General features: G+C 46.6%; 1 protein-coding gene across 1 annotated transcript in view; it reads left to right on the top strand.

Annotated features, from left to right (window-relative positions):
• VPS13D (vacuolar protein sorting 13 homolog D) overlaps positions 1–26,851 on the top strand; it is a 123,686-nt gene that overhangs the window by 3,507 nt on the left and 93,328 nt on the right. Inside the window, 20 exon segments of the mRNA XM_087701822.1 lie at positions 670–786; positions 2,459–2,563; positions 3,757–3,927; positions 4,551–4,590; positions 4,593–4,650; positions 4,782–4,950; positions 6,296–6,388; positions 7,606–7,822; positions 8,374–8,553; positions 9,547–9,677; positions 10,132–10,204; positions 11,669–11,833; positions 13,543–13,673; positions 15,371–15,503; positions 16,483–18,690; positions 19,603–19,751; positions 20,245–21,291; positions 22,944–23,034; positions 23,403–23,529; positions 25,111–25,291. Coding sequence (XP_087557948.1) covers positions 670–786; positions 2,459–2,563; positions 3,757–3,927; positions 4,551–4,590; positions 4,593–4,650; positions 4,782–4,950; positions 6,296–6,388; positions 7,606–7,822; positions 8,374–8,553; positions 9,547–9,677; positions 10,132–10,204; positions 11,669–11,833; positions 13,543–13,673; positions 15,371–15,503; positions 16,483–18,690; positions 19,603–19,751; positions 20,245–21,291; positions 22,944–23,034; positions 23,403–23,529; positions 25,111–25,291 — 5,586 coding nt within the window.

Genomic DNA, 26,851 nt, shown 5'->3' on the forward strand with positions numbered 1-26,851 from the left:
TTTGTGCTGATAAATAAATAAAGGGAGACTAGTATAGATCTATTTCAAGCTATTTAGCTCTCATCAGCTAGCCATACCCTTACTGGGATTCGAACCTGGGCTGTATTATATATTAGGCAGATGTGTTAACCACTAAGCCACAAGGTTCTCCTCCTTTATCAGCTGAGCCAGGGAAATAGGTATGTATTTAGTGTCACAACCCCTGGTATGCCCAAATATGGGAGGAAGCCTACTGCTTCCTTTCTCTGTCTATCGGCTCGACACAAGAGACCATCCAGACAGAAATTCCCTGGCTCAGCTGATAAAGGAGGAGAACCTTGTGGCTTAGTGGTTAACACATCTGCCTAATATGTAATACAGTTCATACTTACGACTTAATGCGACCCACTTTGGCGACCTTCGGACAAGCAAAGTCAAGCGGGGGGGGGATCAACCTGATTCCACTCACTTAACAACTGCAGGGATTCACTTAGCAACCTAAATGGCAAGAAACGGGGCAAAGCTCGCTTAACCGATGTCTCGCTTAGCAACAGGGATTCGCGGCTCTGTCGAGGACTATCTGTGCTAGCAAGAACGCCCACATTCTGCCCGCCAGCTGTGTTGGTAACGTTTGCTCCAGCCTTTAGAAAGCATCATTAAGAGAGACGCTCCCCGTGTTTTTTTTCTCAGCTAAACATCCAAGACGTACACCTGAGATTTGAGGACGGGGTCTCCAATCCATCCCAGCCCTTTGCCTTCGGCATCTGCATCAAAAACGTATCCATGCAAAATGCCACGGATGAGCCGGTGAGTGAGCATTGATCAAACAGTTGTGATATGACAACCTTGCCTTTCCTTTCCACCCCATATAAGCCTCGGTGCGTATAGCCTCAGCGTATGCCAGGAGTTGTCCTTAGTGGTTCAGTCTGTACGGTTTTAGCTCTGATACCCCTACAAAAGATGATTTGAACACAAATTAGCAATAGCGGTTAGCAGTAGCCCTTAGGCTTATATACCGCTTCATGGGGCTTCACAGCCTTCTCTTAAGTGGTTTACAGAAATTAAAATAGAATAGAAATTAAAATGGAAATTAAAATAGAATAGAAATTAAAATAGAATAGAAATTAAAATAGAAATTAAAATAGAAATTAAAATAAAAATTAAAATAGAATAGAAATTAAAATAGAAATTAAAATAGAAATTAAAATAGAAATTAATATAGAATAGAAAGTAAAATAGAATAGAAAGTAAAATAGAATAGAAATTAAAATAGAATAAAATAGATCAGAATTTGAACAGAACAGAATGCAGAAAAATATAGAATAGAGATTAAAATAGAATAGAAAGAATAAAACAGAAAATAGAATAGAATTTGAACAGAACAGAATGCAGAAAAAAATATAGAATAGAATAGAGATTAAAATAAAATAGAAATGGCTATGTAGTCATGTAACTGGGGGGGTGGGGGATCAAAATATAGAAACTCACTTTAACAATGTCCTGCTGGAACAGGACTGGATGACCTCCAGGTCCCTTACAATACAATACAATACAATAGCAGAGTTGGAAGGGGCCTTGGAGGTCTTCTAGTCCAACCCCCTGCTCAGGCAGGAAACCGTATACCGTTTCATACAAATGGCTATCCAGCATCTTCTTAAAGACTTCCAGAGTTGGGGCCTTCACAACTTCTGGAAGTCTTCCAGCCCTGGGTTATCCTCTGAAGCTGCGTTTAGTGCCAGGTTTGCAGTCCTTCCTTCCTCTCCTTTTTCCCTCCTTCCCTCCCTTTTTCTTTCTTTCTTTCTTTCTTTCTTTCTTTCTTTCTTTCTTTCTTTCTTTCTTTCTTTCTTTCTTTCTTTTTCTTTCTTTCTTTCTTTCTTTCTTTCTTTCTTTCTTTCTTTCTTTCTTTCTTTCTTTCTTTCTTTCTTTCTTTCTTTCTCAGCATCCTCCATTCCCCGTTTTTTTGGCCTAGCAGGCTGCTGGGAGCAAAAACAGACCTCCACCCCCCACGTTTCCGGAGAACCTGTAGTAAAAAAAAATACTTAAAAAGTAAAAAAAAAAGAGTTCCAAAGATCAGCTGTGCAACGTGGGATTGTCTGAACAGTTTTTTAAAGCTTTTTTTAGTATTATTATACAATTATATCACAGCGGCCAGTTGTTTCGCCGGATTTGGCATTGGTTACTAGTCGGGCCCCACCCAGGGGCCTAGGACGTCGTAACGTATTGTTATTATTATTATTTTGCTACCTGTAGCATTTTTTTACTACCGTTTCGGGCGAACCGGCCCCCAACCGGTAGCGTTTCATCCCTGCTTTCTCCCGGGACTACCCATCGGCAGTTGTAGAGAGACCGGGCCTGCCAAGAAGAACGCCGCTTCCCGCAGAGCCATTGTTGTTGTTTTTCCCTGCAAGGCAGGAAGTACGGCAAGAATAACGGTGCAAGAATGGGGTTATTAAAAGTGTCACTTTTTCTTAACTCGGAGGTGGAAGAGCTCATGAAGAAAAAGCGTTTGGACATTTCCGACTTCAGCATCTACTGGGACAGCCAATGCAGCCTGTGGGGAGACATGCTCCCTGGGGAGCTGCAGGTAATTTCCTTATTTTTGTCGAATTTATGCCACTGCCACGCCCCCCTCTGTGCACGTGCATAGGGGACGGAAGGCTTAAACACACGATGGACGGTTGCAGGAACTGGGCCTGGCTAGTTTAGGGCAGTGGTCCCCAACCTTGGCAACTTTAAGACCTGTGGACTTCAACTCCCAGAGTTCCTCAGCCAACTGAGGAACTCTGGGAGTTGAAGTCCACAGGTCTTAAAGTTGCCAAGGTTGGGGACCACTGGTTTAGGGAAGAGAAGGACCAGGGGAGGCATGATAGCAGCCTTCCAATATTTGAGGGGCTGCCACAGAGAGGAGGAAGGGGCTCAAGCTATTTTCCAAAGGCCAGACAAGGAATAAAAGAGCCGAGGTGGCGCAGTGGTTAAATGCAGCGCTGCAGGCTACTTCAGCTGACTGCAGTTCTGCAGTTCGGCTGTTCAAATCTCACCGGCTCAAGGTTGACTCAGCCTTCCATCCTTCTGAGGTGGGTAAAATGAGGACCCGGATTGTTGTTGGGGGCGATATGTTGACTCTGTAAACCGCTTAGAGAGGGCTGAAAGCCCTATGAAGCGGTAGATAAGTCTGCTATTGCTATCTATCTATCTATCTATCTATCTATCTATCTATCTATCTATCTATCTATCTATCTATCTATCTATCTATCTATCTATCTATCTATCTCTATATCTCTGTCTGTCTGTCTATCTACTATCTATCTATCTATCTATCTATCTATCTATCTATCTATCTATCTATCTATCATCTATCTATCTATCGGATTGTTGGGGGCGATATGCTGACTCTGTAAACCGCTTAGAGAGGGCTGAAAGCCCTATGAAGCAGTATATAAGTCTAACTGCTATTGCTATTGCTATAATGGATGGAAACTGAGCAAGGAGAGATTCAACCTAGAAATAAGGAGGAATTTCTTGACAGGGAGAACAATCAACAAGTTCCCTTCGGACGTTGTGGGAGCTTCATCCCTGGAGGCTTTCAAGAAAATATTGGCCCCACCCTTTGGCAGAAATAGTGTTGGGTCTCCTGCTTGGGCGGGGGAGGGGGGGGCGTGGGACTAGATGACCCACAGGGTCCCTTCCGCCTCTGTTCATCTGTGATCTGTTAACATCAGCAAGATTTTTTTTAAAAAAGCAAACAAACCCCTGAATTAACGTGATCCTGATTTCCAGGAAGCCATGGATAACAGCATGGAACGCCGGGATCACGATTACATTGTGGAGCCCGTATGCACTTCTGCCCTCCTCAAGAGAAATTGTTCCAAGGAGCCCCTCCGGTCGCGGAATATGCCACGCCTGGAGTTCGACATCCAGCTGGAAACAATCCCCTTGAAGCTTTCTCAGGTGGATCGGGGGGGGGGGGGAACCAAAATTCCTCTCGGAGATGGGTTTGCGTGCAGCTACAGGGAGTTCTACCACTTTGAGTGGTGGCCTAGTGTTAAAGACGCTCACCTCCCACTCGAAACGGGGAGCATTTGATTCCTAGGTCGATATTTCCCAGGGCGCGGAGGGTAAATATTTGCTGTGAACTCCGCATAGGCGTCAGGAAGGGAATCCGGCTAGCAAATGCTCAGCTCCATCCAGTCGCCCCTAAGAGGGGTGGTGGGGGGAAACCTAGTCCTCACTGAACGACGTTAATTGAGACTGGCAACTGCCAAACAACACAGTCATGACATCCCATGAGTGTGACCAACTGAACCACTGCAGCGTTTCGCTTAGCAGCTGTGGCAGGAAAGGTCGTAAAATGGGGCGAAGCTCAGTTAGCAGCTGTCTTGCTTAGCCACAGAAACTTTGGGTTTCTCCATCGTGGCCGTAAGTCGAGGACTTTCAATGGCTCGGCAAGTTCTGCCTTCTCAAAACAGTGGGTGATATTTTAATGGGAAAATACTGGTTTTTCCCTCTGCGTTGTTTAAATTCCAGGAGGCTCCTCCGCCAACTAACCATTATCCGTTATTTTATTCGTTCAGATGCAGTACCGGCAAATTATGGATTTTCTGAAAGAGCTGGATAGAAAGAACGACAGCTCAAATTCAGGAAATGGAGACCAAAAGTCACAGTGACTGGAAAGTACGAGTTGTTATTTTATTTTTATTTTTCCTCATTTATGAATGGCAGGGATTTAAGGGCCTGGTTTCTATTGCCCGCCTCCTTAACCTAGCCCCAGTGGCTCAACGTTGTTTCATTTTGGCTCGTTCCAGCTGCCAAGCGTGGTGGCTCTTCGCTCTGAACGCCCACCTCGCCGAGATCAGAGAGCAGAAGGAGCGTTATTCCTGGGAATTCGCCTTGCGCCGTGCCCGCGACGCCGTCCTGTACACGGAGTTGTACTGCAACAAGTTGAAGGAGTTGTTGCTTACGGAGGAGGAGCAGGTACTCGGAGTCTGTGACATCTTGAGGTGTACGCCAAGCTGGTGTTGTGGCCCGCCAGCAGATTCGGGGAGTGAGGAGGGTTGGGGAGGAAGATGGGCCAGTCCTGGAGTCTGGGGAAGGCTCTGAGGAGGGCTCTGTGTCGGAGGCAGAGAGGGGGCCAGGGCCGTCCGACAGTTACCAGCTGCCTTCGGAGTCAGACATCAGTGAGGCAGAAGAACAGCTGGAGCCTGTTCCCAGTGTGCGCATGCGCAGAGTTGCTAGATGAAGGGAAGAACTAAAGAACAGGGGTCGACTTGGGAGTAAGGCCTCAGGAGGACGGTGAATGGCCCCTCCCAGAGGGAATAAAAGAGGAGCGAAAGGGGAGTGGAGTTTGCAGAAGACCATTAGTGGTGGCGCAGTGGTTAAATGCAGCACTGCAGGCTACTTCAGCTGACTGCAGTTCTGCAGTTCAGCGGTTCAAATCTCACCGGCTCAGGGTTGACTCAGCCTCCTTCCATCCTTCCGAGGTGGGTAAAATGAGGACCCGGATTGTTGTTGGGGGCGATATGCTGACTCTGTAAACCGCTTGGAGAGGGCTGAAAGCCCTATGAAGCGGTATATAAATCTAACTGCTATTGCTACTGCTATTAGTTCGCTTATTTGGCTCGTGACTCTCCAAGACTCCTGGCCAAGTTTTGCAGATCTCAGCCTGGCAGCTCTCCAAGCCAGATAAGGGCTGTGACCGTAAATCCTCCCTTGAAAGACTTTGCTGGATGTGAATTCACAGTCAATTAACAAAAGGGGTTATTGTCGGGACCAGGAGTTGGCTTCCGGCTCTCGGGAAGCCTCGCTCAGAACAGCTGGTGTGCAGGACTGTACATCCAACTGGCGCGACGTGGTCGGGCTTCTCGCTCGCACGCACGGTTCTAATTTGGAAGTGCCTCCTCTTGTTAGAGACAATCCTTGACTTACAGCTATCCATTTAGTGGCCAGAGTTAACAATGGCACTGGGAAATGCGACTTATGCTCGTTTTTGAGACGGCCGTTGCAGCCTTCCTGCGGGGTTGCGTGATCAAAATTCAGGTTCTGGGTAACGGGCTCGTATTTACGGCGGGTCGCGATGTCCCGGAATCCTGTGGTCCCCCATTTGCCACCTTTCTGATAAGTCGATCCGGATTCACTTAACAGCCTAAACGTAACAACTGCAGTGACTCTATTAACACAGCTGCGGTGAGAACGGTTGTGAGAACGGGGCGAAACTCACTTAACAACCGTCTCGCTCGGCGACATCGACTCTGGGCTCAGTGGCGGTCGCACATCGAGGACTCCCTCAGCAGTTTCTCACGGTTTCCTTTCCTGCCTGCAGGAGGAAGTGGAACGCATCGAAGACGAGCAGACGTTTGAGGAGCTGAAAATCCTACGGGAAATAGTTTACAACCAGTTGCAGGAGCTGGCCGAGGTGAGTGATGCACCCAAGGGTTTTTACTAGAGGTTGACCGTTAGCGAGAGAAGTGCGGCGGCTCCGTGGTTTGATGACTCTGGAGATGGTCCTGGCTCCAGCGGTTCGAGTCCCAGCACTGCGCGGCGGGGTGAGCTCCCGTCACCTGCCTCAGCCCACCTAAGGAGCTTGAAAGCACGTTCTGCATGAGTAGATAAATAGGTACCACTTCGGGTGGGGGGAAGATGGACGATCAGATCCCCGTGGTTGCAATGCCCATTTGCAAGGCAGCTTCGGTCGTGGGAGAAGGTCTCATGTGACACTGAAGGATGTGTCCGTCTTTAACAGTAGCAGAGCTGGAAGGGACCTTGGAGGTCTTCTAGTCCAACCCCCTGCTTAGGCAGGAAGCCCTACAACCACTTCAAGTGGTTGTCCAATTTCTTCTTAAAGACTTCCAGTGTTGGAGCATTCACAACTTCTGGAGGCATATACTGTTCCACTGATTTCTTCTAACTGTCAGGAAATTTCTCCTTAGTTCTAAGTTGCTTCTCTCCTGGATTAGTTTCCACCCATTGCTTCTTGTCCTGCCCTCAGGTGCCTTGGAGAATAGCTTGACTCCCTCTTCTTTGGGGCAACTCCTGAGAAATTGGAAGACTGCTATCCTGTCTCCCCTGGTCCTTCTTTTCATTAATACAATTACAATACAATACAATATAATAGCAGAGTTGGAAGGGACCTTGGAGGTCTTCTAGTCCAACCCCCTGCCTAGGCAGGAAACCTTACATCGTTTCAGACAAATGGCTATCCAACCTCTTCTTAAAGACTTCCAGTGTTGGGGCATTCACAACTCCTGGAGGCAACTTCTGTTCCACTGATTAATTGTTCTAACTGTCAGGAAGTTTCTCCTCAGTTCTAAGTTGCTTCTCTCCTTGTTTAGTTTCCACCCATTGCTTCTTGTCCTGCCATCAGGTGCCTTGGAGAATAGTTTGACTGCCTCTTCTTTGGGGCAGCCCCTGAGATATTGGAAGGCTGCTATCATGTCTCCCCTGGTCCTTCTTTTAATTAAACTAGACATACCCAGTTCCTGCAACCGTTCTTCAAATGTTTTAGTCTCCAGTTCCCTAGTCCTCTTCGTTGCTCCAATAGATACATATCTACTTGAGCTGGAAGGCGTTTGCCCACAAACATGGCATAATCCACGTCAGCTGCATTCTCACGATGGACTTATCCTCCCACAGAGCATTAAGGAGCCCTTGTCCGATTCTTTGGATTCGGCCTCGGAGGTGGAGCTGGAAGGCGGCCGGAACAGCAGCAGCGGGATGCTGCGTTACCTTCAGTCCTGGTTCCCCGGATGGGGAGGTTGGCACAGCCAGTCCCAAGAAGAGCTGGAAACCGAGACCATCGGAGGGCTCCTGTCGGACCCAGCGGAAGAGTGGCGGCCGGAGGAGGTGGCGGGTACGGAGAGGGGGGGGGGCGGGATGAGTTGAGGAGTCGCGTTTCCCTGGATGGAGGCAGCGTCCTTGGTGGGGTGCTTGGTGCTCTCTGAACGTAATTGTTTTTCTTGGAGACGTTTCCTGACCCAACTAGATAACATCATCAGTGCTCCATGGGCAAACCCCTCTACTTTCTAGCACTGATGATGTTCCCTAGCTGGGTCAGGAAGCGTCTGCAAGAAATGCCACCAAGCTCAGAGAGCACTAAGGACACGACAGTTTTCCTCCTCTATTCTTCTCTTCTCTTCTCCTCTCCTTCCTCTTTTCTTCCTCCTCCTCATTCTTTCTCCTCCTCCTCCGCCTTTCCACAACCCCCTTCCCTTCTAGCACTGATGGTGTTCCCTAGCTGGGTCACGAAACGTCTACAAGAAATATCACCAAGCTCAGAGAGCACCAAGGACCTCACAAATCAACCCACTCTGCTACTGATAATTAGTAGCTTCATAAATCGAATTAGGTTGATCTTATTTAGTTTTTTTTTTTTTACTTTTACTTTTTCTTCCCACAAACCAGGGGCTGACGACTTTTTTGATCCAGCTACCGATGTCTCCAGTATCAATACCTTCACAAAGAGGGACCACGTCCTGGTCAAACTCAACCTGTGGTTGCAAGGAGGCTCCGTCACGCTGTTGCACGCGGAGAAGAGAAGTGGCCAGGCCAGCGAGAGAGCCTTCATGCAGCTCCAGTTTTCAGGTACCTCCCCCCCTTTGGCTCTTGTGGAATGGAGGCTGGCCTTTGATCATGCGCGATGCCAGCTCACCAGGATGGTGGATGGGTTTGATAGTTAAAGGTGGATGGATGGATGGATCGGTAGGTAGAGAGAGAGAGAGATTGATCGATTGAACGATTGATTGATAGAGATGGATGGATGGATAAGTGGGTAGGTAGGTAGATAGATAGATAAAGATAGATTGATATAGATGGATGGGTGGATGGATGGAATAATAGATAGATGGATGGGTAGGTAGGTAGGTAGATAGATAGAGACTGAGGATAGATAGATAGATAGATAGATAGATAGATAGATAGATAGATAGATAGATAGATAGATAGATAGATAGATAGATAGATAGATAGATATAGAGAGCTAGAGGTAGGTAGGTAGAGAGAGAGATGGATGGATGGATGGATGGATATAAATGATATAGAGATAGATAGATAGATAGATAGATAGATAGATAGATAGATAGATAGATAGATAGATAGATAGATAGATAGATAGAGATAGGTAGGTAGGTAGATTGATAGATTGATAGAGATAGATTGATAGAGATAGATTGATAGAGATAGATAGGTAGGTAGGTAGGTAGGTAGGTAGGTAGGTAGGTAGGTAGATAGATAGATAGATAGATAGATAGATAGATAGATAGATAGATAGATATGAGAGAAACGTAGGTAGGTAGGCAGACAGAGAGATTGATAGATAGGAGAGAAATAGATAGATAGGTAAGTAGGTAGGTATGTAGGTAGATGATAGATGATAGAATGGATAGATAGATAAATAGATAGATAGACAGACAGATAGATAGATAGATAGATAGATAGATAGATAGATAGATAGATATGTAGGTAGATAGACAGATAGACATAGACAGAGAGATAGATAGCCCTCCATTAATTGGCTACGTCATTTGCAGTACTGAGTAGCATCCTAAACCCCCATTGGGCTGGGTCTTGTGTTTTCAGGCGTGACCATCTTAGCAGAAACGCTCCCTCGCAGGAATTCCTCCCTTTTGAAAGTTCAGCTTGGCAGCCTCTTCCTCCGAGATTTGGCGACCGAAGGAACCATTTTCCCCGTCCTCGTCTTCCCGAATCCGGTAGGTTGAACTCTGTGCCCGCGGGAAGGGATTAGGAACCTCTTCCCCTTCCTTCCTTCTTTCCTCTCCCTCCTCCTCCTCTCCCCTCCTCCTTTTCCTCCTCCTCTCCTTCCTCCCTTCCTTTCCTCCTCCTCCTCTCCCTCCTCCTTTTCCTCCTCCTCTCCTTCCTTTCCTCCTCCTCCTCTCCCTCCTCCTTTTCCTCCTCCTCCCCTTCCTTCCTTCCTTCCCTCCTCCTCCTCTCCCTCCTCCTTTTCCTCCTCCTCTCCTTCCTCCCTTTCTTTCCTCCTCCTCCCTGCAAACCCTTCTGGCCTAATGATGTTCCCTAGTTGGGTCATGAAACGTCTGCAAGAAAACCACCAAGCTCAGAGAGCACCGAGGGGCCAGCTGTTTAATCCTGAGCTACAAACATTCTCCTTTGTTAATTTCTATTATTTCTCTCTTTTTTTCTTCCCAGCTGAAGGAAGTCGGCTGTGCCTCTTCTGTCAGCCTCCAGACCTCCTCTTCTGACACCAGCAACCAGAGCAGTGGTAATATTTTCATTTTTGGGGCTGCCCTTGGCCACCTGCTGTTTAAAACAATCCGGGCACTTTGAATCCATCGATCCCGTCTTCTTCCCTCATGGGATCTTAGAAAAAGGAAACTCATCTCACAGCTCTAGAGGTTGACCTGGATATGCAGGTTGATTTTTTTTTTTTTAATTTCAAAGCAGGTAAAATTTATTCAGCAGTCACCAGACACATACACACCCCTCCCCATTCGAATTGCATGGGATGTCACTTGTCCAATGATGCTGGAGACTGTATATTCCTGTTCTTTGAGTGGTTTATGTGTTTATTTTATTTTATTATTTTATCATTTTATTTCATTTCATTTATTTTATTTATATTTATTCGTATTTACATGCATTTATATTATATGTATATTTATTTTTATATTTATTTATTTTATTTATTTATTGTTAAATTTATATTACTGCCTGTTCCCCCATGGCGACTCAAGGCAGCTTACAGGATATAAAAACCACATCTAAAACAGTAAAACTAAACACATCTAATTGTGTTAGATGCATCTAATGCATTTATATTATATGTATATTTATTTTTATATTTATTTATTTTATTTATTTATTGTTAAATTTATATTACTGCCTGTTCCCCCATGGCGACTCAAGGCAGCTTACAGGATATAAAAACCACATCTAAAACAGTAAAACTAAACACATCTAATTGTGTTAGATGCATCTAATGCATTTATATTATATGTATATTTATTTTTATATTTATTTATTTTATTTATTTATTGTTAAATTTATATTACTGCCTGTTCACCCATGGCGACTCAAGGCAGCTTACAGGATATAAAAACCACATCTAAAACAGTAAAACTAATGAAAAAAAATCAAATAAATTAATGTAATAAAACCATCTCCTACCTCCCACTTCAGCGATACTGATCACACAAGCCGTTTAATGGGCTCCATCCCACTCTGGCCCCGATTTTTTATTTATTTATTTATTTTATTTTATTTATTATTTTATTTATTTTATTTATTTTATTTATTTTATTTATTTTATTTATTTTATTTATTTTATTTATTTTATTTATTTTATTTATTTTATTTATTTTATTTATTTTATTTATTTTATTTATTTTATTTATTTTATTTTATATTTTTATTTTATTTTTATTTTTATTTTATTTTTATTTTATTTTTATTTTATTTTTATTTTATTTTTATTTTATTTTTATTTTATTTTTATTTTATTTTTATTTTATTGTATTATTATTTTATTTTGTTATTATTTTATTATGTTATTATTTTATTTTATTTATTTCATTGTTTTATATTTCATTTCATTTTATTATGTTATTTTTCATTTCATTTATTTCATTAATTAATATTTTATATTTTATTTCATTTCATGATTTTTTTTTTTATTTGGAATCTGCGCGTTCTGCTTTTTGCTTACGGTTCCCTCCTCTCTTTGCAGAAGATCCCGTCCCAGTCTTCGAAATGCTGTATGAGAAAAACCCGGCTCGCAGCAATTTCGAGAGGCGGTTGGAAGTCAGCACCCAGCCCCTGAACATTATTTACAACCCCCAAGCCATTAAGAAAGTAGCTGACTTTTTCTACAAGGGAAGAGTCCATTCCTCAGGTGAATCTTCCTACTCTATTTCTTCCCCCTCTCCCTCTTTCTTTCTTTCTTTTCCTTACATTTTATAATTAGGTTATTTTTCATCCATAGAACGAGGGTTGTTTTGGAAAGTTAAATGGTTCGTTCTACTGTTAAACCATAGATTAAAGGTAAAGGTAAAGATTACACTTGCACATATGTGCTAGTCGTTCCCAAGTCTAAGGGGCGGTGTTTATGTGACCGGCATGATTCAACGCCCGAAAGCGCACCGGACGCTGTTCCCTTCCCACCAAAGGTGGTCCCTGTTTTCCTACTTGCATTTTTTACCTGCTTTCGAACTGCTAGGTTGGCAGGAGCTGGGACAAGCCAAGGGAGCTCACTCCGTTATGCGGCGCTAGGGATTCGAACCGCTGAACTGCTGACCTTTCTGATCGACAAGCTCAGCGTCTTAGCCACTGAGCCACCGAGCCCCTTAAATCATAGATTGCGTGGGTACAAAGAAGCGTGTGTCAAATTCGTCAAAATGATTCCGGCATGAATTTGACCAAATTCAGGGCTGCTCAAAGCCCTTTTCTGCCTCCCAATCACGATTCAGTTTTTTTCAGGCTACGCCGTGAGCTTGATGCTTTCGTTTCCGTGCTTCCATGCCTCAGTTTTGGCGTAGTACGCTGCGCAATACCAGTTGTGATTTAGGAAGCCATGTTTTGCAGCCTGTTGTGCGAACAAACCTTATTCGAATGTGGCTCGGCAAGATTCTAAAAGACAGGGCCGTGTATGCAGAAAATAAAGATTTTTTTATGAGCTTCAAAAAAAAAAAACAGTTGAAATTTTCCTAAGAATGAAACAGCCAAGCAGCTGTTAGCTTCCATGATTGGCTGTGGAAATATTTTAAGGGTGGTGGGCTTGGTGCTCCTTGATTGCCGTATTTTTTGGAGTATAAGATGTAGCATTTAGGGTCCCGAGGCTGAAGATGAAAAGAACGTAATCCACCCACGGATAGCTGAATCAACCAAAGTTTATTGAGCATCCAGAATTGACATGAGAATCAACAGCAAAATTATTAATCATGAGACATCATTCTTAATAGTGTTTTCAGCTTCTTTTGAGCTCTACCTACTTTACGTATTATATCATTATTGGCTAACAAGTCTCCAAGGCACAATAATTGGTTAGTCCTTACATCATTGGCATACGGGAGAACGTTCACGTTGTTATAGCTGAATAAATCAAGTATTATCAAACGAGTGAATAAAATGTTGCAGGTTATTATTTTGTTTCATCCTGTGCCCTCGAATCATGCCTGGGAACACTGCAAGCAAAGAATAGCTGACAGGCAAATATTTTCTGCAGATTGCTGCAGTTTTTACTTACACGTGTACCCTCAGTTCCAAGGACCATTCAGATGATTCACTGTAAAAACCCTACATAAGATGCACCCTTTTCCCTTAAAAAAGAGGGTGAAAATCTGGGTGCATCTTATACATTGAATACAGCATTCTTGGCCTACCAAAGCCCCCAGGCCCCTTTGCAAAAAAAAAAAACACCGAGGCATGCAGAAGGTTTGGGAGGCCTGCAGAGTGCAAAAACCTTTTTTTTTAAAACTTACCTCTTCAAAATCATGGTGCGTCTTATATTCCGGTGCGTCTTATCCTCCGAAAAAAATACGGTAGTTTCCATCCGTTGCTTCTTGGACCAACATCAATGTCTTTTTGGGGTGACCCTTAATGCAGGTTTCGGATGTCAGTCCGAGCTGGAGTTAAGAGTGGCCGAAGCTGCCCGGAGGCAATACAACAGGCTCAAGATGCAGACCAAAGCGGAAATCCGGCAGACTATTGACCGACTGCTTGTCGGTGATTTTATTGTGAGTGGGCTTTTGGTGTGTGTGTGTGTGTGTTTTATAACATGGTCTTTGCCTTAATCCCACACAAAATCTTGGTTTGGGTTGAAAAGCAGATGAAGCCTGCAGCCTAAACCTTTAAGCTGTGCGGACTTCCAACTCCCAGAATTCCTCCATGCTGGCTGGGGAATTCTGGGAGTTGAAGTCCATCCGTCTTAAAACTTTGCCAGGGTTGAGAAACAGCTTTTGGTTCAAGTATTAAAGCACCGGAAGCCATGTTTTGCCACATTTATTGCTGTGGGAAACGGGTGGTGGGGGTGGGGGGAATTATATGGAGTGGGGTAGATATAGTCAAAATAACATTCGTTTCTCAGAGAGTCAAGGACAACTTGCCCTGCACATGGAGTGGTGTGACTGGGAGGGACCTGCAGTTTGTGAAGAATCTGTGGGTGCTGGATGGGACTTTTGTGTGGGGAAAATCTGGAAGCTTTCAGATTCAGATTTTCCCAGAGAGATGCTAATAGGACATCTCTAATAAAATGGAACTTTGAGGAACCTCAAGCTTCGGAGTCTTCTTTCATTGGGGGTGTTGGATTTTAGATTTTAGATTTTAGATTTTATTTATTATTTATAGGCCGCCCTTTTCCCTGAGGGGACTCAGGGCGGCTTACAATTCATGGGAGGGGGTGTGCAAGACAAAACATAAGACAGTGCATGAATAAAAAATAAACAATAAAACACAACTTTCATTCAACATTCGGGTGGGGGTGAATTAGAATCTTATCCCCAGGCCTGACGGGACAGCCAGATCTTAAGGGCTGTGCGGAAGGTCTGGACGGTGGTGAGGGTGCGAATCTCCATGGGGAGATCGTTCCAAAGGGTCGGAGCTACTGCTGAAAAGGCTCTCCTCCGCGTAGTCGCCAGTCGGCACTGACTGGCGGATGGAACTCGGAGGAGGCCTAATCTGTGCGATCTAATAGGTCGAAGGGAGGTAATTGGAACCCTGATGTTGGGAGGGAGGGAGGGAGGGAGAGAGAGAGAGAGAGAGAGAGAGAGAGAGAGAGAGAGCATGATCATGTGTTCGCTCTAACCCCACACAAAATCTCACTTTGGATTGAAAAACAGATTAGGACTACAGCCTAAATCAGGATTTCTCAACTTTTAAGATATGCGGACTTCAACTCCCAGAATTCCTCCATAGTCAGCTGGCTGGGGAATTCTGGGAGTTGAAGTCCACTCGTCTTAAAATTCCTAGGCTTTTGGTTGGAATACTAAAAGCATTTGGGTGCGGAGGAGGAATACAACCTGGATTTGACCATCGCGTTATTCCAACCTGTAGTATAAATTCAGATTTGGGCCTTAGCAAATTGTGGGGGGATCAAAAAGTTTTCGTTTATCGCCCCTGATTTTAGGCTTACCGTGTTTCAGTAAACTACGGATTGTTCCAGTGTTTTTTTTATATCTAATGAAGGCAACTCGGTATAGCTGTATTAAAATCAACATCCCTGATTAAAATCGGTGCCTTTGGTTACATCCTTTGAATTTGTTGTCTAGGAAATAGACACAGTTGCCTGCTGGTTAAGTCTGTTTCTAGATTTGCTTTTGTGGTTAGGATTCTAGGCGTGTGCTTTTCAATTTTAGATTTATACTCAAGAGAATCATTTTGGCTGTTTGAAAGAGAAACAAATTTCGCTTTTTTCTTCTTCTTCTTCTTCTTTTAGGAGGAAAGCAAGCGTTGGTCGATTTGCCTGGATATCTCTGCCCCTCAGGTGATCTTCCCGGACGACTTCAAATTCTCAGACCCTGTTTTAGTCGTAATTGACCTGGGCAGAATGCTGCTCACTAACTCCCAAGGTGCGAGCTCTTCCATTTATTTATTTCTTTTTTTTGCAGATTTTTTAATTTTTTCCCCCTTCTACAACACCTTACAGTCATTACATCAACACTGTTATGTCATCATACCTGTACATGTATATAATATTTCGCTTCTATATTTACGCACCTTTACACACCTTTACACACACACACACACACACACACACACACACACACACACACACACACACACACATATATATATTTAAAGTCACAACCCCTGGTATGCCCAAATATGGGAGGAAGATCACACGTCCATTCTCTGTCCTTCGGCTCGTCACAAGAGAACATCCAGACATGAACCCAATATTTTTTTACTGTTGCCTACTGTTGCATCAGCACAAATATAACAAATATATATATATATAGTTAGTTAGTTTTTTGGCTTAATTAATTTTATTCTTGTTTTGCAGCCATTTGTACCAATTGTTCCAAATTTCATAATATCCCGACTCTTCTTTATCTTTTAATTTCAGTGTTAATTTGTCCATCTCTGCACAGTTCCGGTCAGGTGTAGAGATTCAAAGACAAAGGATGACCTTGGTTTTCTAGAAAGAATGTTGTTATGGCTACATAGCATCTAACTCCGTACAATCCCCCCATCCCATTTTCCCACAATAGAAAAGGCACGGTAGAATAATTGAGAGTGTGGCAGGCCAAAGATCCAAGAGGAATATGGCTTCAGGCCTGACATGACTTGGCTGTGGCCAGTTGGCTGTGGTATGTAGTCCATGATGAATTGGGCATGGCAAGTTGACCACCATGGCGAGTTGGCCGTGGTGAGTTGACCATGGTGGCTTAGCCATGGTGAGCTGACCATGGAAACTTGGCCATGGCGAGTTGGCCAAGGTGAGTTGGCCATAGCAAGTTGACTGTGGCAAGTTGTCATAGTCCAATGTCTCTCTCTGTCTGTGTTTACCAAAGATCACGTGGCTGATTTCTTTTCCTCATTTTCTAGAGGAGCACAGGAAAAAGAGTCCGGATGGCCCCTCCCTAGAGCTGAGCGATTTGAGCGACGAGGAATACAAGACCCCTCTTGCCACCCCACCCAACAGCCCCCCTCCGGAACTCAACCCGACCGGAGAGGACAAAAGCAGCGAAGAGTTCCCGGGTGTAGAAATCAGCGAAGAGCAGCTCCAGGCACACTTGATGAGCAAAAAAATGTATGAGACCTACACTTTGTCCTTCAACGATCTCCAGATCATGGTGGGGCGGGTGAAAGACAACTGGAAATACGCCCAAGACATCGACGTGGGCCCGACTCACGTGGTGGAGAAGTTTAACGTCCATTTGCAACTGGAACGCCGGCTCATCTACACTTCTGACCCCAAATACCCCGGAGCTGTCCTGTCGGGCAACTTGCCCGATTTGAAAATACACATCAACGAGGACAAAATCGTGGCCTTGAACAACTGTTTCGGCAGGCTAAGCACCCCTGATCCGGAAGCCTCCCAGGCCGGGAAAGAGGCTCCTTTGCCCAGCTTGGAACAGCGCGGTAGCCTGCACAACTCCGTGGTGAACTTAACCCAGAGTGTCATCCTGGTGGAGCAACACACCAAAGAAGTCCTAGTGGAATCCCAGCTGCTCCTGGCTGAGTTCCGGGTGAACTGCATGCAACTGGCCGTCGAGAGCAACGGCCGCTACATCTCGGTGCTGAAAGTTTTCGGCACCAACGCTCACTTCGTGAAGAGGCCTTACGACGTCGAGGTCTCCCTCACCGTTCACGGCTTGCTCTTGGTCGACACCATGCAGACCTACGGCGCCGATTTCGACCTCTTGATGGCGTCACACAAGAACCTCAGTTTCGACCTCCCGACGGGAAGCCTGCGAGACAGCAAGGCTCAGTCCCCTGTTAACGGCCTCAGCGACACCCTGCTCGTCGGGGAGGCGTCTCTCGCCGAGAAATGCACCCAGGCTTCTTCCAAGAGACTCTCCGGCACGTCGTCGAAAAGAGACGAATCCTTAATCAAACTGGAATACCAATTTGTCACCGTCGAGTGCCCTTCCATGAACCTGGATAGTTCCCTCCAGGTGCTCACCGTCCAGATGAACAACCTGGACATCATCCTCAACCCGGAGACCATCGTCGAGCTGATTGGCTTCCTGCAGAAGTCCTTCCCGAAGGAGAAGGACGAAGGCAGCCCTCAGCCGCTGCTGACCGACGCCGAAAACACCTTCGGCGAGCAGGAGAATTTTCAGTCCACCCATTCCCAAAGCATTGAAGTGGCCGTGGAGATCCACTGGCTGAATGTCCTCTTACTCAGGACGGTTACCTTAGTCAACCGAGAGAAATTCGGCCGGAAAATCGCCACGGCCAGCATCGGAGGCACCAGGGTCAACGTCTCCATGGGAAGCAGGTTGGAGGTCAACGGCTCCCTGGGCTGCCTCCACCTTATGGACCTGACCCAGGACAATGTGAAAAACCAGTATGTGGTCAGCATCGGGAACACGGAGCGGTACGAGAGCCTGATCCGCGACGTGGGCTATGCCCGGCCCACATTCCCCCAGTTCGAGGATGCCAGCGGCCTCCCGGACGCGCTCTGCTTCACCTTCCTCGAACAGTCCGCGGCGGAGTGCTCCCTCCTCCTCCAGATGGCCTCCCTGCACTACAACCACTCCGCCAAATTCCTGAAGGAGATCGCTCTGTCGCTGGACGAGCTGGAGGAGAACTTCCGCGGCATGCTGAAGAGCGCGGCCAGCAAAGTGACCACCGTCCTGGCCACCAAGACGGCGGAATACAGCGAGATGGTGTCCCTTTTCGACACGACGCCCCGGTCCAGGGACCCCTTCAATCTGGAACACGACGACGGGGAAGAGCAGGCTCCGTTGTACCCCAAGACGGAAACCATCAAGCTGGTCTTAAACGTGAAGATCGAGTCGCCCGTGGTCTCCATCCCTCGTAAGCCAGGCAGTCCCGAACTACTGGTTGGCCATTTAGGACAAATATCCATCCAGAACTTCGTGACGGGGGAAGACAATCTGAGGAGCGACAGCCTGCAGGTGGAAATCAGGGATATCAAGATGTATTCTCTGAATTGCAGCCACTTGGCGGGCAAAAGGGACTCGCCTTTGGAGGCGCCCCCTGTGCTGCCCTCCCCGTCAGGCTACCAGGAAGAGTCTCAATTCACCCGTCACGATTTTTTCGAATCTTTACATAAAGGCCAAGGTAAGTTGTGGGGAAGACTCCCGCTGTTTTGCAGGGCTGTGTCCCGCCAGCGGAGATAGGAGCAGATTCGGAGAGTGAGGAGGTTGGGGAGGAAGATGGGCCAGTCCTTGAGTCTGGGGAAGGCTCGGACGAGGGCTCTGTGTCAGAGGCAGAGGGGGGGGGGCAGAGTCATAGGCCCGGTATCAGCTGCCTCGGAGGCAGAAGAACAGGTGGAGCCTGTTCCCAGTGTGCGTATGCTCAGAGTTGCCAGACGAAGGGAACAGCCAAAGAACAGGGGTCGACTTGGGAGGAAGGCCACAGGTGGACGATGAATGACCAATTCCAGTGTCCACGACTCAAATTTATAAGACTTCGAATATAGGTGTCAGCGTTCCAAGTATCATGTAGAATTAAATCAGAGTCCAAAGCAAAACGATCCTTTTTGTTCCAATTTAATAAAGCAGACATCTTAGCGCATCTGTGTTAATCCCAATTCTGGAAATGACATCAGAATCCCACCCAGTTAAAAGTTCATGATCTTGTCCCCACACCCACATGGTCCAATCTTCTTCTTCCACGCTGGCATCCACACCCAGCTGCTTCCGGTCAGGTGTAAAAGTGCAGAGACAAAAGATGACCTTGGCTTCTAGTAAAGAATGACAACAATACATTCCACAATCCAACTCCTTTCTATTCCCCCCTCCCATCAACTATACTAATGAAACAGCATAATGAAATAAGAGAAAGTGTGGCAGGCCCAAATTCTAAAAGGAATATAATTGCAGGACTGACAATAGGTGGGCTTCCAACTCCCAGAATTTTCCCAGCCAGTTTAATTCCAGATGCTGGAGTGCCTTAAAAGTCATTTTCGTTGGGAAACAATAAGATAAAAAAGAGTTTCCAACTACGTCACCCGAGTCCCTTCCCTTTCAGCCTTCCACATTCTGAACAACGCCACCATTCAGTTCATCCTGGAGAAGATCCCCATTGAGCCCAACGCGGAGCTGGCCTTCTCCCCGAGTGACAGCGTCAACATTTCAAGCCTGATGAGGATCGAAGGGAAGTTCGTCAACCCTCTGCAGGTAAATTTTTAAAAAGATTTAAAAATTACTTTTTTAAAAATTTAATTTCAAAATTATAGTTAATTTTACACACTTTTCCTTGCCGTTGTAACTTCGAGCAGTCACTAAACAAACATAAGGTCTACCTGGTGTTGTTGTTGTGGTTCATTCTTTAATGACCCCATAATGTCTTGCGGGGTGGATTTGGGGCAACTGAATGGAACTGAGTGGCCTGATGCCTTTCTTGTCACCAGAGCCGAGTTTTGTTCAGCAGTTATATTCTCAGTGTGCCCAGTGAAAGAGAAATATCTGCCTCTGTCTAGGATCGAACTCAGAAGCCTCCCAGTCGTGAGGCGAGCACTCCTCCTCTAGGCCACCGTACCACAAATCGTACCTGTATCGGAATGTTTGTCCACCTTGTCAACTTTAAGCGGGGTTTATAAGCGCAAACGATTAAATCCGATGTCCCACGAAATCCGAATGGCGCTCACCTTCTCGTTTCCCAACCCCGCAGGTGATTTTGGCCAAGCACGTCTATGAGCAGGTGATGCAGACGATGGACAACCTGGTGTGCAACGAGGATCTGACCAAGCCGCCGTCCAGCTTCCCGTCGTCCACTTACTCCAGCTTGGCTTCTCCTTCGGCCTGTCTCCGAAGCCTGAGCGCCGATTTCCCCGCCAGCCGGAAGGAAAACGGCTTCTTCACCCACGCGGCCCATTCCGACGCCAAAGGCCCGAGGCCGGTCCAGGGAGCCTCCCAGTCTTTCACTCAGATCCAAGCCATGTTCCACATCGCCCAGCTGCAGGTCCAGCTCAGCGGCGATCTGACCCTGGGGGCCCAAGGCCTGGTCAGCTTGACCTTCCAGGACTTCGACGTGGAGTTCTCCAAGGACCACCCGCACACGTTGTCCATCCAGACCACCTTGCGTTCCCTGCTGATGGAAGACCTCCTGGTGAAGAACCCCGACTCCCCGTACAGAAACCTCATGGTGTCCCACGGGGCCCCCAAACCTTCCAGCCTGGCCCACAAGGAGTACCTCTCCCAATCCTGCCCGCTGGTGTCCAACGTGGAGTACCCGGACATGCCCCGCTCTCTCCCCTCCCACATGGAGGAGGCCCCCAACGTCTTCCAGTTCTACCAGCGGCCTTCTTGCGTCTCTCATCCCAGGCAGCACGAAGGGGGCGAGGAGGGCTGCCCGCTGACCCCTCCGCCTTCCCCCACCGCCAGAGAGTTGGCCGCGCCCTCCGGAAGGAGCGACTTCGACGATTCGCTGGTGCACATCAACGTCCTCCTGGTGGACAAGAAGCACCCCGAGTTCTCCTCGCGCTACGACAGGATCCACCGCAGCGTGGACATCGACTTCAACTGCCTGGACATCCTCATCACCCTGCAGACTTGGGTGGTGATCCTGGATTTCTTCAGCATCGGGTCCACAGCCGAGAATCACGGCGTCAGGTTGACGCCGAGCGGGGATGTACAGCAGGCCACCAAATCGGAGTTCAATCCCTCGCCGGACGACGAGGCGCAGGAGGAGTCCGTCAATTCCAAACTGGATCTCAAGGTAGGTAGCGGAGGAGTTATCCCGCAACGTTCGTTAACGCCAGTCTGTCCTCGACTTAACGGCCCCCATCGAGGGAAATGCATTAAGGGAGCCTTGCCCCATTTTACGACTTCTCTCACCGTGTTTGTTAAGGGGAATCTTTCCATTTGTTAAGTTGGCAACCCGGTCGTTAAATGAATCTGGCTTCCCCCTTGGCCTTCCCTGTCAGAAGGTCGCTGGGGACACTGTGACTGTCGTAAACACGACATTCATTTCATACGTCATTTGCCAGGCATCTGAATTCTGATCCTGTGGCCGCGGGGATGCCACCGCCGTCCTAAGTGTGAAAAACAGCCCTAAGTCCCTTTTTTTCAGTGTCGTCTCACATTGAACAGTCACTAAATGAAACGGTTGTGAGTCGAGGACAAACCTGTACTGTTCAACAGTTACACCGTTGTTGTAACCGTTTGAAGTGACGGCCACACTGAAAAACATGACTGATGACCAGTTTTCACCCTTGTGACCGTTGCAGATATCTCCATAGTGATTTACATTCGGACGCTTGGCAGCTGAACTCACATTTATGACGGTGTCGGCATCCTGAGGTCACGCGGTCCCTTTTTGCCACCTTCCGATGAATGGGGAAAAAGCAGAGAGGAGGAGGAGGAGGAGGAAGGAGAAGAAGAGAGCAGCATTTGTAGCTCAAGAGGGTGGGAGGAGAAGGAAGAGGAGAAGGAAGAAGAAGAAGAAAAAGAAGAGGGGGAGGGGGAGGAAGAGGAAGAAGTGGGAGAAGGAGAAAGAGGAGGGGAAGGAGGAGGAGGAAGAAGAAGAAAAAGAGGGAGAAGCGGGGGGAGGAGGAAGAAGAGGAGGGGGAAGAGGAGGAGGAGAGGAAGAAGAGGGGGAGGAGAAGAAGAGGGAGAAGCGGGAGGAGGAGGGGGAGGAGGAGGAAGATGTAGAGGAGGAGGAGGAGGGGAAGAAGAGGAAAAAGAAGAGGGAGAAGCGGGAGGAAGAAGAGGAGGGGGGAGGAGGAGGAAGAAGAGGAGAGGAAGAAGAGGGGGGGAGAAGAAGAGGGAGGGGGAGGAAGAGGAGGGGGAGGAGGAAGAAGAGGTGGAGGAGGAGGAGGAGGGGAAGAAGGAGGAAGAAGAAGAGGGAGGAGGAGGAACAAGAAGAGGAAGAGGGGGAGGAGGAAAGGAGCGGAAAGGGGAGGGGGAAGAGGAGGGAGAAGCGGGAGGAGGAAGAAGAAGAAGAAAAAGGAGGAGGAGAAGGAGAGGAAGAAGAGGGGGAAGGGGAAGGAGAAGAAGAGGGAGAAGCGGGAGGGGGAGGGGAAGGAAGAAGAGGAAGGGGAGGAGGAAGAAGAAGAGGAGGCGGAGAGGAAGAAGAGCGGGGAGGTGGAGGAGGGGAGCAGGAGGGGGGGAAGAAGAGGAGGTGGAGGAGGAAGAAGAAGAAAAAGGAGGAGGAGAAGAAGGAGGAGGAGGGATTAACTTAACCAACCTGGCGAGAAAAATCACAAAATAGGACAAGACTCACTGAGCTCCTTTCTCACTTTGCAAGATCAATTCTGGGCTCAAGTACAGTCGTAAGTCGAGGACTACCTGTCCCAGGCTGGCCATATTTTGAAGAAGGAGACCTTGATGTGACGGTCAGTTTGACGCCCCTTCTTTCCCCTTCAACAGGTCCACTCTCTGTCCATGGTGCTGAATAAGGCAACCAACGAACTGGCCAAAGCCAACGTATCCAAGCTGGTGACCCACATGGAAACCAGAGGTCAGTCTCCATACCCCTTCCAAGGTGTCAGTTTGACAACTCACCCTGGAAAATTCCTCGCTTGATATTAACCGTTCCGTAGTCCTCATTCCCTACTGCCAACTCAGTTCTCCACTGTTGTTGTTGTTATCATCATCATCATTATCATTATCATTATCATTATTATTTAATGTAAATTGATCCAGACAATACATTGTGATTAAGCAGTTATGTGCACCAAAGGAAAAATGTATAAATTAAAAAGAAACTTTACCGTGTTGGAGAAGAGAGGCCAACTGTGCTTCAGGCCACGAATCCCAGTTGAGCGAACCGTGTCTTGGCGTGGCCTGTTTGAACCGTGGCTCAGGTGGAACCTTTTAATCTTGCAGAAGGGGATTTGACCTTCCGGGGCAGCATCGGGAGTTTGTCCCTAAGCGACCTCACCTCCCACGGGGAGCTGTACAGGGAACGCTTCACCACCAGCGGGGAGGAAGCCCTCATCTTCCACATCCACAAGTAGGTGGCGGAATCTCCTTTTCTTACACGTGTGTGTGTGTAAAATGTGGTATGATAACTGGAGGCTCAGCATATCTGGATCTTGGGGGTATTTTGGAGGCTAATGATTACCTGCTACTTTCTGAGCAACAAGCCTCCCTCCCTCCCTCCTTTCCTTCCCTCTTCCCTTCCTTCCCTTCCTTCCCATGTAAGAGCCGAGGTGGCGCAGTGGGTAGAGTGCAGTACTGCTAGTTCAGCAGTACTGCAGTTCAGCGGTTCAAATCTCACCGGCTCAGGGTTGACTCAGCCTTCCATCCTTCTGAGGTGGGTAAAATGAGGACCCAGATTGTGGGGGCAATATGCTGACTCTCTGTAAACTGCTTAGAGAGGCCTGAAAGGCCTATGAAGCGGTATATAAGTCTAAGTCTAACTGCTATTGCTATTGCTATCTCCTCCCTCCCTCCCGCCTTCCCTGCTTCGTTACTTCCCTCTTTCCTTCCTTCCCTTCCATCTCCTCCCTCCCTCCTGCCTTCCCTGCTTCGTTACTTCCCTATTTCCTTCCTTCCCTTCCATCTCCTCCCTCCCTTCCGCCTTCCCTGCTTCGTTACTTCCCTATTTCCTTCCTTGCCTTCCATCTCCTTCCTTCCTTGCCACCCTATTTCCTTCCTTTCCTGCTTACTTACTTCTCTACTTCCTCCCCTTCCTCTTTCCTTCCTTCCCTTCCAACTCCTTCCTCCCTCCCTGCTTCCTTCCCCCTCACTCTTTCCTCCCTCCCATCTTCCTTCCTTCCCACTTTGCTTCCTTGCCTTCCGTCTCCCTCCTTCCTATTTCCTTCTTTTCCTGCTTACTTCCTTCCCTACTTCCTTCCCTTCCTCTTCCCTTCTTTCCTTTCCTCCCATCTCTTCCCTTACTTCTTTCCTTCACTCCCTCCCACCCTATTTCCCTCCCTTCCATCTTCTTCCCTCCCTCTTTCCCATCCTTTCCTCCTACCTAATTTCTTTTTCTATTCTCCTTTCCTTTTCCTTCTTTCTCTTCCCTTCCTTCCTTTCCTCCCATCTCTTCCCTTACTTCTTTCCTTCGCTCCCTCCCACCCTATTTCCCTCCCTTCCATTTTCTTCCCTCCCTCTTTCCCATCCCTTCCTCCTACCTAATTTCTTTTTCTATTCTCCTTTCCTTTTCCTTCTTTCTCTTTCCTTCCTTCCTTCCTTCTTCCTAATTTATTTTTCTATTCCCCTTCTTTCCTTTTCCTTCTTTTCCTTCCTTCCTCCTAATTTATTTTTCTATTCCCCTTCTTTCCTTTTCCTTCTTTCTCCTTCCTTCCTTCCTTCCTTCCTTCCTTCCTTCCTTCCTTCCTTCCTTCCTTCTTTCCTTCCCAAATGCAGCCCACACACCCCATACATCTCCTACTCCGCTTCCTGAGCTTAGTCTTCGTGCCCACTTTCCTTTCTTCTGAAGGCGGGGACAAATATTGACTGTCTCTAGATTTCTCGGCCTTCACCTCACAGGCCTGCAGACTTTGATTGTTCCAATCAAAGATCCAGAATGAACCTGTTGGGTTAAAAAGAGAATCCACATTGGTTGTCTGTTCCCCCCCCCCCCAAGGTACGGCCGGCCGGACTTGTTCCTGCAGAGAGAGTGCGACGTGAGGGTCAGCCTGAGGATGGCTTCAGTGCAGTACATCCACACCCAGCGTTTCCAAGCGGAGGTCATCTCCTTCATCCAGCATTTTACACAACTGCAGGACGTCCTGGGCCGTCAGAGGGCGGCTGTGGAGGGGCAAACGGTGAGTAGCCCAACGAGCGTGAACGAGCGTGCCTAGGCGATTTCAGTGACTTAAGGGACACAGTGCTGTGGAAGGGAAGACTGGGCACAGAGTCTCTGAGATTCACGGACAGATCTTCACACTCCTGAAACAAACAAACGAATTGTTTCCCGCAAAAGCTCCACTCCCCTTCCGCTCCTCTGGGAGGGGCCATTCACCGTCCACCTGTGGCCTTACTCCTAAGTCCACCCCTGTTCTTTAGCTCTTCCCTTCCCTTGGCAACTCTGCGCATGCACACACTGGGAACAGGCTCCAGTTGTTCTTCTGCCTCACTGATGTCTGACTCCGAAGGCAGCTGATAGCTGGCATACGGCCCTGGCCCCCCTCTCTGCCTCTGACACAGAGCCCTCCTCAGAGCCTTCCCCAGACTCCAGGACTGGCCCATCTTCCCAACCTCCTCACTGTCCGAATCTACTACCAACTCCACTGGCTGCTGGCGGGCCACAACATTTAGAGACCCTTATTAAAAAACTGTGCTGAGGCCTTTCAGGTTGCCAAATTGAATCCCTAACAGCCGACTCGGCTTCTCCATGAGAAATGAGTCGATGAGAAATGACTAAAACAACCACAGCTCTTAAGTCTCGGACTTAGTAACATTTTTTTCCCCATCCCAAAATCCCTGTCTCCAACTGACTCTTAACTGAACACACAAACACACACACAGCTGCCACCCACAAACAGCCATCAGTAGGTCCGTGTTGCCAGGCACTGTGACCCCAAGGCTGGGCCCGTCCATCGGAACTCCAGATCTGGGTCATCCTTCCTCTGCCCTTTCTCAGGTAGATCGTAACTTCGAACAATCCCTTAGCGAAAGGTCATTACGCGGAGAACTATGTGTCGTATAAAATCAAGCTTCGTTTTATGTGTTGAGTTTTCCTTTCTGTATTCTCACTGAAATATCCCAAAGGGGCTTTTTCAAAAGTCAAGTGGAGTTTCTGGTATTTTGATTTGATTTGATTTTTAGGTTAGGTTAGGTTAGGTTTAGTTTATGTTACTTTTAGTTTCAGTTTTAATTTAGTTTAGATTTAGTTCTGTTTAGTTATAGTTTTAGTTTAGTTATAATTTTAATTTTAATTTAGTTTAGGTTTAGTTCAGTTTAGTTATAATTTTAATTAGGTTTAGTTCAGCTTAATTATAATTTTAGTGTAGTTTAGTTATAATTTTAATTTAGTTTAGTTTTAGTTCAGTTTAGTTATAATTTTAGTTTAGTTTAGGTTTAATTCAGTTTAGCTTTAGTTCAGTTTAGTTATAATTTTTGTTTAGTTATAATTTTAGTTTAGTTTAGTTATAATTTTAATTTAGGTTTAGTTCAGTTTAGCTTCAGTTTAGTTACAATTTTAATTTAGTTTTAGTTCAGTGTAGTTATAATTTTAATTTAGTTTAGGTTTAATTCAGTTTAGCTTTAGTTCAGTTTAGTTATAATTTTTGTTTAGTTTACTTATAATTTAAATTTAGTTTAGGTTTAGTTCAGTTTAGTTATATTTTAATTTAGTTTAGTTTTAGTTCAGTGTAGTTATAATT

This window comes from Thamnophis sirtalis, unplaced genomic scaffold (assembly GCF_051295495.1).
Source record: "Thamnophis sirtalis isolate CommonGarterSnake01/CBP01778 unplaced genomic scaffold, rThaSir2_p1.2 scaffold_15, whole genome shotgun sequence".
Lineage (NCBI taxonomy): Eukaryota > Metazoa > Chordata > Lepidosauria > Squamata > Natricidae > Thamnophis > Thamnophis sirtalis.